The sequence below is a fragment of the Bos taurus genome, chromosome 21, assembly GCF_002263795.3.
Source record: "Bos taurus isolate L1 Dominette 01449 registration number 42190680 breed Hereford chromosome 21, ARS-UCD2.0, whole genome shotgun sequence".
In the NCBI taxonomy this organism is placed as follows: domain Eukaryota; kingdom Metazoa; phylum Chordata; class Mammalia; order Artiodactyla; family Bovidae; genus Bos; species Bos taurus.
In genome coordinates, this window is record NC_037348.1 from 64,420,154 (window position 1) to 64,433,594 (window position 13,441).

At 43.8% G+C, this 13,441-nt stretch overlaps 1 protein-coding gene across 14 annotated transcripts in view; it reads right to left on the reverse strand.

Annotated features, from left to right (window-relative positions):
• Nucleotides 1-13,441, reverse strand: part of SETD3 (SET domain containing 3, actin histidine methyltransferase) — a 78,291-nt gene that overhangs the window by 5,678 nt on the left and 59,172 nt on the right. For 12 of the 14 annotated variants that reach the window (XM_024982144.2, XM_024982142.2, XM_024982147.2 and 9 more), the window contains 5 exons: nt 8,517-8,575; nt 7,550-7,664; nt 2,710-2,784; nt 1,608-1,774; nt 635-720 (listed from right to left, as the gene is read on the reverse strand). In XM_024982144.2, the coding sequence (XP_024837912.1) occupies nt 635-720; nt 1,608-1,774; nt 2,710-2,784; nt 7,550-7,664; nt 8,517-8,575 (502 nt within the window). Of the gene's footprint in view, nt 1-634; nt 721-1,607; nt 1,775-2,709; nt 2,785-5,941; nt 6,374-7,549; nt 7,665-8,516; nt 8,576-13,441 lie in introns of those variants that run through there. The other 2 variants (XR_003031470.2, XM_024982149.2) reach the window with 2 other exon arrangements.

Genomic DNA, 13,441 nt, shown 5'->3' on the forward strand with positions numbered 1-13,441 from the left:
AGTGGCTTATCTTACAGAAACATAAAATCAATGCTCAATACTATATATATATATATATGAAACTCTTTTTGTGCCTGAAGTAAGAGGCTGTTGACGAGAATATTTTGCAATGTAAACAGGTTCTGTTTGCAGTGTTATGTACTCCAACTGGATGCCTGGCATTAAAAGGCCTGCTGGCGATTTTGGATCCAAACCACAGAGCTGGTTAACAGATGAAGGCCTCTGGCCCACAGAGGCCCCAGCCGACCCCACAGCTTCAGTGACAACTGCCCCCTCACTCGTCCAGACACCGAGGCTCTGTCATTCCAGGTAAATAAACACATCAAAAACTCCCGTCTACAAATGTAGAATCTGATACAGTTAGATAGTCCAAGATGTTATATGTTTCTTCCTAAGGCAGTAGAGAATTATTTGTTTATTACAAGCGAATACTGACAACACATCAAGGATTTAACAAAAAACTTCCAGGATGAAACATCATTTTCTTCTTTTTCCAATATTACCATCTTACCTCCTCCCCCAAAGTGCTTTAATTTTAAGCAGTTTTATCTTTAATCTGAATCCCTCTGCCTCACACTTCATGAATTAAAAAAAAAAAAAAAAGTCAACATTTTTTTTCCCTGAGATGATTTACCTTCGGTCATGCAGAAAACTCGGAGAAAAGCTAGCAGCTGGGCGGAGATGGGCGGCTCCGTGAAATGCAGGGCAAAGACGCTGGAGCTGACAAGAGAAGAGGCCGCATCAGTCCCGGGAGCCCACTCCTGCCCGCCCGCTCCTCAGGGAGATCTCTAAGCCTGCCCTCGGTGTGGTGACCCTCAGGGAGCGCCGGGCCACCCAGAGGCCCCCGTGCTTCTCCCCCCAATTCTAAATACACAGCGTTCAGTCCTGGCAAGATGCGGCAGGGCTGGGCTGGCCCGGGAGGACGGCGGGGACCGCCACTGCCAGCGGTCGGTCGCCGGTCTGACAGCCTTCACCTCGGGGCACACGACATGCTGGAGAACCCAGCACACCCACGGTTCCTAACAAGAGGGTAACGATAATTTATGTTGAGTTCACATTTTAATCATTAATCAAATATTGACAAGTTCAATAAAAAAAAGGTCTAGATAATCCATTTTCATTAAGAATGGTTCCTCCATTCCCTGGAGAACCAATAAATCATAATTCTTGTCTTCTTTATCATTTTGCACCTCAAATGCAAGAAAATCTTAAAAAATTTAACCAGAAATTCTTGAAATCACTGAGGATTGTGACTTCATTACAGAAACTAATGGTGGCAAAGAATTAAATGAAACAAATTGATCCAGGTCATTAACCTTTTCAAGGTGAAAGGCATTAATGACATGGAGGCACCGATTTAACTGAAGGAGGATTTCAGGCCACATCCCCTGGAACTGACTGTGGGATGCTTTCAACGACACGATTATGTTGATCTGAAAACGCTGGTAAATCACCATACATCTAATGGTTTAAATTCGCAGTATAATAGGGATAAAGGGATTAAGACAAACTACAGCGGAGGAGTTGCGTTAACTCGCCAATTAAACACTCTGCAACTGGAAGTATTTCAAGGACCATAGGAGAGAGCTGACAGACTGTCTACGTACGTTGGGATGCCAGCGCGAGCCAGGACCTCGGCCTTCATGGCGTAGAGCCGGTCACTTTTACTCACTCCAAGCTTTATTTTCACTCTGTCGTGTGAATTATTGTCAAAGAAAAAACCACTGTGGATCACAAACTCTGCATTTGACCGAGTGCCATAAAAAATGTAAATCTGAGATGCAGTAAAGAAAAAATAAAGGGATATAAAAGAAACTTAACATCCATTCTCAGTACAAAGCAGGGCAAAGGGTCAGTTCTCATACATTTAGCGGGACTTTACACTAAGGATGGACAGCCCTGAAGGAACCACACCCTGTTCTGAAGGCCCCGTGTGCAGGGCCGGCCAGCCGGGGGAGGAGAGCGCCCCCCCAGGCCTCCCAGCACACAGAGGAGCCAGACCCCGACCTGGTCTCTATCATAACCCCTCCCGGCAGGCTCACAGATACTGTCCCTTTACAACTGCACGTTACAATTCATCTTGTTCTCCCCTCCTCTGACCACCAGAGTGTCTGGTGGAAACCCATTTCTAGAGGCTGCGGCAATTCTGCAAGTAGCAGAGGGGTGATGAACTTCTCCTCCAGACACTTGGTTAGGCTGACACTTTTCACTCTGTCTCCGCGAGAATGTCAGTGGCCTGTGTCAGATCTTGCTCACGGCTGACAGAGTATAGGTGTTCTTACCTGCATATCTGCAAGCGGACTGAGAGGCTGAGCCCCGCCCACCCCCACCCCAATGATTACTGAAAACAGGTTCAAGAGAAAGTATAAGAAGACAGCTCTTGTGGGTCCCGCTTCCCTTATGGTTTTGCCACTTAAATACATAGCCTTCATATAAAGAAGGTTCTAATCCACAGAGAAAGGTATGAAAGCAATGCAGTTTATATAATGGAAGAAATCTGTTCTACTGTCGTAACACAGAGCTGGTTTTCAGTGGACAGTGTTACACACAGTAGGGCAGCTGTGCAAATCTTTCTCCCTGGCGGGCCCAAAGGTCCCACGCAGAGCACGAAGTGTTTATCCTGGTTCTGGGTCCTAGAACATGCTCCTCAAACAAGCCTTAAACACAAATCTCGCACAGTGTGAGCTGAGGGTCTCGGACGGAACCCACCTGCTCTCCGGCCCGGAAGTCCTGCAGGGCCACACACTCGCAGCGGTCATCTTCCAGGTTGTAGCCGGTGGTGATCTGCACACGGGAGGGAGGGGGACAGGACAGCATCTGAGTGCTCTGGCTCAGAAGGGCCTTTTGTTTTTTTTGGCCATTAGAGGATAAGAAACACCCAAAGCTACTTAAAGGGGTACATTCGGCCCTGCTTCATCAAACTGAGCAGAGTTATTTTCATTAATTCTGTTCACACCAGACATCCTCCTGCAAGACCCCAAACCTGCAATGAGGGACATACCCTTCGGAAAATGTACACATTATCCCTTGCTGGTCTCAACCAAATACAATTATTCGTTACATAGTTACTGCCTTTAAGCCCATCCACCCCCAACCCCACAACACAGAACAAGCGCTCCCCAAGGATGAAGCAGGATCCCAGAATTGTGAAAGTGAAGTCACTCAGTCGTGTCCAACTCTTTACGACCCCATGGACTGTAGCCCACCTGTAGCCCACCATGCTACTCCATCCATGGGATTTTCCAGGCAAGAATACTGGAGTGGGTTGCCATTTCCTTCTCCAGGGGATCTTCCTGACCCAGGGATCAAAGCCGGGTCTCCAGCATTGTAGGCAGAGGCTTTACCGTCTGAGCCACCAGGGAAGCCTGTAACTGACTTGGAAATAGCATCTTTTTCTCCTATTTGGCCACTAAGAACCCAATGTGAGTCTTCTACTGGATCAAGAATCAGGGAAAAGAAAAATCCTGTTTCCAAATTATATACATATTTTACTCTAAAACTAAAGAAATTCAAACTTTCAGACAAGCAAAAGAAAAAGAGAACAGCTTAGGTGCATCCTATCCACTTTCTTTATGCTGAAGGCTATACTGTGAGTTTCTAAACCCCCCAATCACTGACTACACGGAAACCCTGCATCTCTCATCGCTCCTGTACTGGGGGCGGGGGCGGGGGAAGCAACACTGCAGTCCCAGCACTTACATCCCCACTTAATTCTCTGGGCCTCAGCTGGTCAGCATGTCACCTTCCAGGTCGCCCTTTGGGTTCCATCTGCCCAATCGCCCCCCTGCTTGTTCGTGCCTGGCTTATCATGTGCAAAACCCTCCCAACTGGTCTCAAATTCCTGCACCGGCCCTCCTGCATCCCTGGGGATATACATTGTTGACTTCTTGTTTACAACCTTTCAGTGGTGCTCTCCTTTGCCTTCAGAAAAAAAGATCCAAATTCTGGAGCAAGGCCAGTTTTCAAGGAGCCTTGTGCCTCCTTACGGCCTCTGGACCTGCCACCCTGGCCACTGTCCCCGCTGCCTCGTGCTTGCAGCTGCCTTCAGCCCCTGTTCAGCCTGAGCCCTGGCCTCTCTGGAGGCCTCCCCTCATCCCACCTTCCCTCCATGCCCCCCAAAGCCTCTCCCACTCCACAGCAGGGCATTTATCTGTGCACCTGCCCCTGCCAGCCAGACCTGCAGCCACCTCTGGGCCTGCAGCTTGGCTCACCGTGCCTAACACCTGACACTGCCCCTGCCCTTGACAACATCTGCCTGACAAAGCAACCTCCAGCAGGGGAAGAATACGGTCCCTCAGGGCAGCCCCCCATATCTTAGAGGGTCTGTGCGTGTAAACTCAGTCACTTTAGTCGTGTCCGACTCTCTGTGGTCCCATAGACTGTAGCCCGCCAGGTTCCTCTGTCCATGGGATTTCCCAAGCAATAATACTGGAGTGGGGTGCAATTTCTTTCTCCAGGGGATCTTCCCAACCCAAGGATCGAACCTGCATCTGTTGCGTTGGCAGGTGGATTCTTTACCCTCTAAGCCACCAGGGAAGCTCTAGAGTGTCTGTAAATGCTCATTAATAAGTCTGATCTCCCCATTTTATCCCGGAGAATCAGAATTCAATACAGCTTCACGTGCTATTTCCTAAAAAAAGGTGTCAACAGCTCAAAAGATTACTTCCGAGTCTAGGGAAAGGCAGGCCAGACAACACTACTCTCTAAACCCAGCATCCTCAGAACCAATAGCTGAGTAGACACACACCGAGAAATCCGTACACTTGTGATCTGCAAAGACCAGTGAGAAACAGGAAAGCAACAAGCATGTCGTGAAGCCAGCTGTCCTGGCTCATTTTCACTTACAGAACAGCTTAAACACTTGATAAATGAAATCATGGCCTGAGGAGGCAGCGGGGCAGTCAGTGCAGAGGCCCCGCGGTGGGCGTGTGCAGGTTTCAGGGTCACGGGCCGAGCAGGTGCTTTTCTGCCACTGCAAACACCTGGGCTTCCCCTTGAGACTGAAGCCTGATGCGCAGCTAAATGTTTCAGACTTTTCAACACTCAAACAAAAAGGCCTTGGGGAAGAACCTCCCTCGGTTCTGCCTGAACCTCCCAAAGCCATTCTCATCCTGACTGGCAGAGGCACGACTCAAACCCAAGGGCTGATCGTCCAACATGCTCCACCTGCGGGTACGAGTACAGGGGCCCCAGACGGCTGGGAAGCGGCCTTCTCTGTATAAACGGACCGCCCTCAAGGAAGGGCAGGCAGACCGGCGCCCCCTCCCGGTTCTGACCCAGGCATGCAGAATTCAGATACAGCTCAACACGATGCCTGCAGACTCGTCTGTGTGCTTCTCTCTATGGACGGGAGTGGTTCCCCTGCGCCAGGCTCCGGCAAGCCCGGGGCAGCCACCCAGCCAGCCCCTTCCTTCCTCACGATCTTCTTCGCTGCTGCTGGTTTGGAATCACTGTCACAGAACCTGACTCTTCCATTTCTGCCCCCATAACCAGGTGCGGGCACACTGTCAGAAGCGCGCAGCATTGCCCGGTTACTAATTTCTGTCTCCTCCCTCAGTGGCAAAGATCAGACAGACAATGGCTGTCAGGACAGACACACACAGAGAAGCAATCTACTGTCTGAAAAGCTAAACCTTAATTTCAAATACCTCACATTAAAAAAGAGATTACCTGTTCAGATGTATGACATGCAACTTCACAGTGTTAAAACAGATTCTGAAATCCTCCCAGACAGAATTTCCCATGAAGCCTTACAATTATGATGGCAAACAGTTCAACAAAGGTGCAGCAGAAAGAATTAAGTATGTGGAGAAAGTAACCACTGGAAGGAAAAGTACTAACATCTCACATGAGCCTTCTCAAGGTCAGCAGTGTTCCTGCCGGGCTGCGGTGGCTTAAAGACTTGGTGAAGAGTGTAGAAAAAGACAGCATGAGCATCATCGTCAATTCAGTAATTTTATTACGAGATAAACTTTTTTAACTTTTAGGGGGAAAATGTGAGTAGTATACATGAAAGCAACATAAAACCAGTCTGTGTGTGAGTGTGTGAACGGGCAAATGCATGGAGAGATTCTCAGAAAGCCAGTGGCCAGCTGCCCAGGAGCCACCGAGTGGGACAGATCATGGGGCCCGGTACTGGCGGGGAACTCTGAGCTTCACGTTGCAGAGGCTTCTGTTTTGGTTCACAGGTTTTGTTTACAATAAATGTGTGCTTTTTACATTTAAGAAAGAAAAGAATAAACCCCAACAATCAATCAAGTCTGGGAACCAACGTCTTAATCCAAAAGAAGAAAAACAAAAATGCTACAGCCAAAGATTAAAAGCTATTCGAAAAATTTTAAAACTTCAATATGATAATCAGTTCAAAACAGCTCTGAAAGAAAAGGAAAAGAGCAAAATGTAAAATTTTATTAATGAAAATAAATGATAAAATATGCTAAGAACACCTCAAAACGGCTAATTAAGCATATCTAAATTAAGGCGAAAGTACAATTAAAAAAGTCTTCTTCTCTACAGTCTAAGAGTGTACTGGTTGCTAGACCTTCCCAGATTAGCACTAGGGTGTTCTATCTTAAGTGTTTGGCAAATGTTACATGTGTTCTGGCCATTTTGTGGAATTACATGTAAAATACTCATTTGCAGCATTTTTATAATCTATTTATAATACTGCTAATAATAACCAAGAAAGCTGACAGTGAGAAAAGATGAACAAAAAACTAACCAAACCAGTATATGATTATAACATATAAGTTCAAAACATCCTGAAGTTGACTACCTTTCCGACACTGATTTCAGGAAACCTCTCTCGGACACCGTCTCTGCACAGAGCAGCACTCTCCTCTGTGGCTCACGGCTGAAAGCACGCTGAGCCACAGAGGCAGACTCCTCTGCGCGTCCTGACTAACCATCATCTCAGCATCTCCCTGTCTCCTTAGCGTCCTCTGAGGCCAAGTGCACCTCCCCCGCCCCACCGCCAGGGGCACCAGGACAATTAACACCAGGTTAATCGAGGGGGCTGAGGACGTGTTTGCCTATCAGGTGAAGGAGTGGGCCAGGGGACAGAAGAGAATCAGAGAAGCTTAAGGAATTGGAAATCAGTCAGCAAGGAGAGAAAACCAGTAACACAGGAGGAAACAGCAGGAAGGAGATAGGTTTCTTTCTTTCTTTTTTTTTTTTAATAAATCAGTATTTTTTAAAGAATCGGGAAAAAGAAACTTGGGTTTAGTCTGTGGTCCTTAGATAAGAAAATGCATGTCTAGGCTTAGAACATAAATGCTGTTCATTGTGGCTTCTGAAAGTGACATAAGACTCCCGTCTTCAGGATTAAGTAATAAACACAGGGAGAAAACCCCCAGCCTCTACTCGAGGGGGGCAGGGCAGGTGGCAGGTTTGGTTCTGTTTGCTCCTCTGGGAGGGGAGGTCGGGGAGAATGACCTGAGGCAGCCCGCCCCTTCCCGACTACGCAGGACCCAAGAGTGGCGGTGGGGAGGGTGACCTGAGGAAGCCCGCCCTGTCCCGACTACACACGACTCGGGCAGTGGGTGCTCACCAGGCCGCTGGTGTGGTTGCACATGTCCCACAGGGGAATAAGTGCCAGGGTCACCCGGGAGCCGTCCTCCGTGGGAATCTGGTTTTGTCGAGTCATAACGGAAGAGACCGCCCACCTGCAACAATCCAAAGAAAAGAGGCTGATTAGGGCCGGCACATCAGAGAGCCCAGGGCAGTCACAGTTCAACCAAAATCGAGGTACCTGACTTCTCAAAATTCTTTCCTAAGTTGCAAAGGTGACAAGTGGCCACCTTCATCGTCATTTACAATTTACTTTTAGGGTTGGTTGGTGGGGGGAGGGAATGGAAGGAAAGGAAGCCAGGGGCAATCAAGGAGTCAGCAGTTAAGGGTGGGGGTGCTTCTGGGGAAGAAAGTGGCCTGGTAGGAGGGCTGGCTGAGACCAGAGCTGGCCAGTCCTCTGCAGGTCCCGAGCTGGGCGGCCAGGGGGACCCCAGGCCTCTTTCACACAAACGCTGACTCTGTTCCTCCTTGCAGCCTCAGTGAAAAGCAAGCAACATAACTCCTTTCTGATCAGAAATCCTCTAAGAATGTTTCAAAATGTGGAATGCTATTTTTTACTATGCTGTGTGCTACACTGAATCTTTTTGTTTAAAAAAAAAAAGCCCCTACTTCAAAGCACTAAAATAGTCTACTTAGAAAGAAAAAAGATCCTCCAGACCTCCCCACACTAATGTTAATCTCAGGCAACACTTGGCTACAGCAACTAATCCCCACCAATACAGGTTAGTGGAAATTTCCACATGGCTATGAAAATGCAGCTACTTACCCCAGCTGTCCGGAGAAACTTGGGAAAGACTTCTTTTTTTTTAAAAGGCTTTAAATGGTCATGCAAACCACTTCTTATCAAAGCTCTTCGCACTTCTGAGACCCCAAATTCACAGGAACCACCCTCCAACACATGCCTCATGCACATGCACACCCCCCCCATCACCCTCCCACACACCAACCTGTAGTCCTCGTAAGTGAAGGAGTCCTTCAAGGGCAGTTTGTGGGCATGAGGATGGGTCTGGGAATGAGGAAGTTTTAGAAAGCAGAGGTGAAAAGAGAAAAAGGGAAAACAGAAATCAGTCAGCAGAATTTCATTATTTAGCTGCCTAACGGATCCTAACAAGAGCCAAATGAAGCAGGAGGCGTCCAGCCGCGCTACCGAGGGCTCATCGTGCTATTATGTGCTCATACATCACTGTCAACTTAATTTGTGGTGCCCAGCAGCCGCCATAAATCTGCTGCTTGTATTCTGATACCAGGGCCCACAGACAAGGCACACAAATAAAATTTAAGGTGGACTGAGTTTACAAAAGGTAGGCACACCCGCACGATGAGTATCTGATCAACACAGAAACCCAGAGCCCAAGTCAGGTCCCACCTGCCTCCACATCCTGTCTCATACTGTGTGGGACAGCCCTTACAAAGAGTCCAAAGCTCTTCTTACCTCAGTAAAAGGAGCAATTAAAGGTACTAGAATAAACTGAAACTTCTCTCATTAACCTCTGACTTAAAATCATTTAGAAAGAAATCAATTTGTTATGTGCAAATGAATCACACACATGCCAGATGCAGCTCAAATACAGAAAATCAAGAAAAAATACAGTTCTGTAAATTATGAATTAAATTTTACAAATAAATATAATGAAGATAAAATTGAGATCGGCACATTTAAACTTCACTACTTTTTTTTTTCTCTAGACAAAAGATCATTTGATAAAAATATCCCAAATTTCACACATTGGAGAAAATTTTAAGCATCTCAGGTTCTCGATCCATAACACTCTCCCCACACACACCTTAGACCTTTTGAGCACTTAAAAAACTTTGTCTCAATTAAGAAATTAAAAGCTATAACGGTATAATTTTAATCTTCGGTTTCCATTACAGGCTGATGGACAGATTGCAGTAAGTGATCAAATGAACAAACGGTGATTTCCGAGACACCCATGCAATCGGCTGCACTGTCTCTGCACCACGGTTAATGCACGAAGCCCCATGTAGTATGCAGTTTTTACTCTTGACGCATTAGCATCACAAGTGCACGGCAATTTATCATCGCTCTCGGTAATGTACTCGCTGGCACCGGTACGCAGGACAGTGGGGGACGAGGTAAAAGTGGCTCAAACCGTAAATCAATTAGAAAACAAAAGCTGGTGCTCTGCGCGCGATTTTAGGCAAATTATATATTACACGAGGCTGCCAATTGGGCGCTAGCTCCCAGGTGCCTGCTTCTCCCCTCTAACCCTCAACCCAGTTTTAACCCTTTGGAAGAAAAGTCAACATAAGGAAATACAGTCACACAATATTGTGATGTTGTGATAATAAAAATGTGATAATAATCAAAATGAAATTAAAGAAGATGCAATTTAATATAAAAATAACCTATTGCCCGGGGGCATTCTCTTGCTGCATTTTCTAACTAGGAAGATTAGGCAATCCTGTTTCTGGTTAAAAACAACAACAACAAAACCCTATACCATGGTCAAGCACAGCAAAGATGGGAGAAGCTTCTCATTACCTCTTCTTTGAATAGATGAAATGTTAAGGCTGTGCTCCAAGACGCCTAAAGATGCTTTCCATTTAATTATGGAACTTGACCACAACGGTGCTCACGTTTTTTTCTCATAAAAGTACAAATTCAGCAGACAGGAACTTCCCTACACCCCAAACTGTGATAAGTACCACAGAAAAGCTTCCAAACTTAGAGAATTCTATTGCTAGAATTTCCTTTCACTTATAATGAAATGAAGTTTCTCACCGTCTGACATACTAGAAATGTGGCACAGCCCATCTCTCCTCAAACTCTAGGAGGTGGGAAAGCGTTGCTGCTTTTGTTATTTTAAAATATTTTAAGTTCACTTAAACTGTGGAATGCACTACGGTATTTTCAAAGTTGGTAAATTCTAATGCTAAAACCGTTAAGTATTAAAAATTTCACCCCTCCCCCTCAAAAAATTTGACTTATTGGAGAAAGATGAGTTTTCAAAATTAGAACGCTGAACGTCACAATGACTTGAGGAAGAATGCTCCAGACACTCAAACATCTTTAAATAGCTTTGGACTCTACGAAAACTCTTCAAACAAGGGCCACCTCCCTAAGGACCAAAAAGATGGAAAATTAACTCTCAAAAATGTCTCCCTTCCTACTATTTATATACATTTCTTACCAAAAATACAAGTTCATGTTCACTGTCCTGACAAAGTCGTAAAGAAAACTCAAGGAAAAAAAAATGTGCAAATGCTTTCTGCAAATTAATTTTGAAGATTATTTTCGCTGTAGAGTTATGTATATTTGCAGAATCTCTTAGAAACAGTTGTTCTTATGTGCTTAAAAAATAAGGTGTGCCCACTGTACATAATTCTGATTTAAAAAAATATTTATGTTCTGCCAAACACGTTCACTTAACAGACTGAAATGGAATTTGAGGCTATAGAGAAATGCAAGTAACTGCCGTGTCAATGGGGCTCTCACTACTGTGACACCAGTGCCACCTACTGGCATCATAGTGGAATACATTAGAGCTGCAGGGTTCTTGAATTAACAGTCAGGGTGTGAGGCCTTCAGAGAAACTTACCCTAAACCCAAACTGGGTTTATCCAGAGTGGTTACTAGCTCAGCTTCGCTCAAGAGAAATTTGGTTTGTTAAAAATAAAAAATCTAACCTGCCCCTTTAGATTATTATATAATAGTTTTACAAGAATCTTGAAACAAATATTGAAATGATTTGCATGGGTGCAAACACTGCATGATTTGCATTTAACTTTAAATATACGTATTTTCACACACCCTGAAAAAATAAACAAGAATAAGAAATGTGTCTATTCCAGACACTGTTTAAACTCTGGACAGATTTTTTTTTAACACATTAAGTCTCAAGGTTTAAAAATACATCTTCCAAAAATTACAATATTAATCTGAAGTTACTTGCAAGTTCCTAAAAATGTTCTTGGATGAAACTTACTACACTTATACTTTATGGGGAGGATAACTGAACATTCCTCACTTTATAGAGCAAAATCCTATAAGGGTTTTGTTTCTCTCCAGTACAAGACAATCCTAACAGGTACCTTAAAAATAGAAATCTAAATGAAAGCAGAAGATGTGGCTAATTGATTTAAGCTGAGATAGCTGTTTCCAGGATGTGCCTACCCACACACAGGATGGTGAGGGGCTGTCTGGCTTGGACAACAGTGACCCCATAAACACAGTTTAGAAACCAGCCATAGATTTTCTGCAGATTTTTAAAGTGATTGATATTTTCACTTTCTTATGCATTATAAATATTCAAAGTTGAGATATGAACAGTTGCTGCAGCTCATGCTGAGACGTGAAGCCCTGCAGAGCTCACTTTTAAAAGAAGATTCTTGTTTGCTTATGTCAAGCCCGGCAGCCCAGGGAAGCCCTCCCCAGTCCCTCTTCTAGCGGAAGAGGCGTTCCAGATGAGACACAATAATACTGTACCTAGTACAAAATAATCACTGTGTTTGGGAAAGATTAATATCTAAAATCGTTTGTTTGGCTTCAATAAAAAGAAGTAATATTGCTAAATATGTAAGTATGACATTTTGAAGAATTTACCATATTGCCTGGGTCTGGTAGCTATGCTTAAGGAAATTAAAAACCACTACAGTCAGCATATTTCATCCTTATTAAAGTTCTGTCTTGAACTATCACTCACATAAAACAAAAATAAACCAAGAAGAAATTTAAATAAAAAACCTATGGATTACAAGAGTTTGAATATGAAAAAAATGAACAATATTCTGGCTTTAAAAAATTGATTTAGCATGCAGCTTCTCTTTATAGTCCCTTGATAAAAATGAAATCTCCCTAACAAACACTTAATAAAACCTGTCAATATCTCTAGAAAGAAAAATGACACAAATGCATTAAGTATTAAATACCCTTGGAAAAAGTCACATATTCCATGAATTTTTGATGTACTATCTTGACATTAATGTAAAACCTTGATATTTATAATTGACAGATATTTAATAAAGTGTAAAAGAAGGTGGCTGCTGTGCAGCGTGCAAACTCCTCAGGTTGATCAGAAATGAAAGATACAGTCATGTACTTAAACTAAATAAACAGTTAATATGTGCTGCACGAATCAGCTGCAGTCTTATTTCAAGCTCACACAACAAACCTTCACAGAGAAGCAAAATAAGCAGAATTCATTACTATGTGAATTCCTAATTCAAAAGCATCTTGTATGTGAAACGGTTCTGAAACAGCTCTGCACGTGAGACAAAACACCTTCGAGTTAGGGTTGGTTTTTGTTTTTAACATTTGACAGTAAACATTTCAAAAATAAAGATAAGCACTTTCAGAACTACATGGAGAGGTATTTCCTAAAACAATTCTTTAAAACACACACACACACACACATTTATCTGGAAGAAAGACTCAACATCCTCTGAGGAAATTAAAAAAAAAAAAGGATTAAAACACACAAGTGGTCTCTAGGACATAAACACTTCTCAAAATTAGATCTTTACTTTTCTAAAAAATACTCATCTCTCATCTTAACCAGTTTTTATATGGAAACTGAGTTGAATACATTTAATAATCACCTTCCATGAGGCATTTAAATATATTAAAAGGAAAGTAGCGAAGTTCAAAAAAAAGACTCCTAAATACTGTATTTTAAAAAATTTATAGCCTGCTATATTATCAATTGTTAATCTGAAAAATATATACGGTAGTTCAGCGACTTAATGACGGTTCTACAGTATCAGGAATGACAAAATACAATTCAGAAATTGTGCCTAGTTGCTCTGATTAGAACTTTCCAACATAACACGTCACAGGTTGTATTTGGCATATATACTAAAAGGCAGGGGACAGGGAGGAGAAGGAAAATGTACATTTAGAACACTGAGG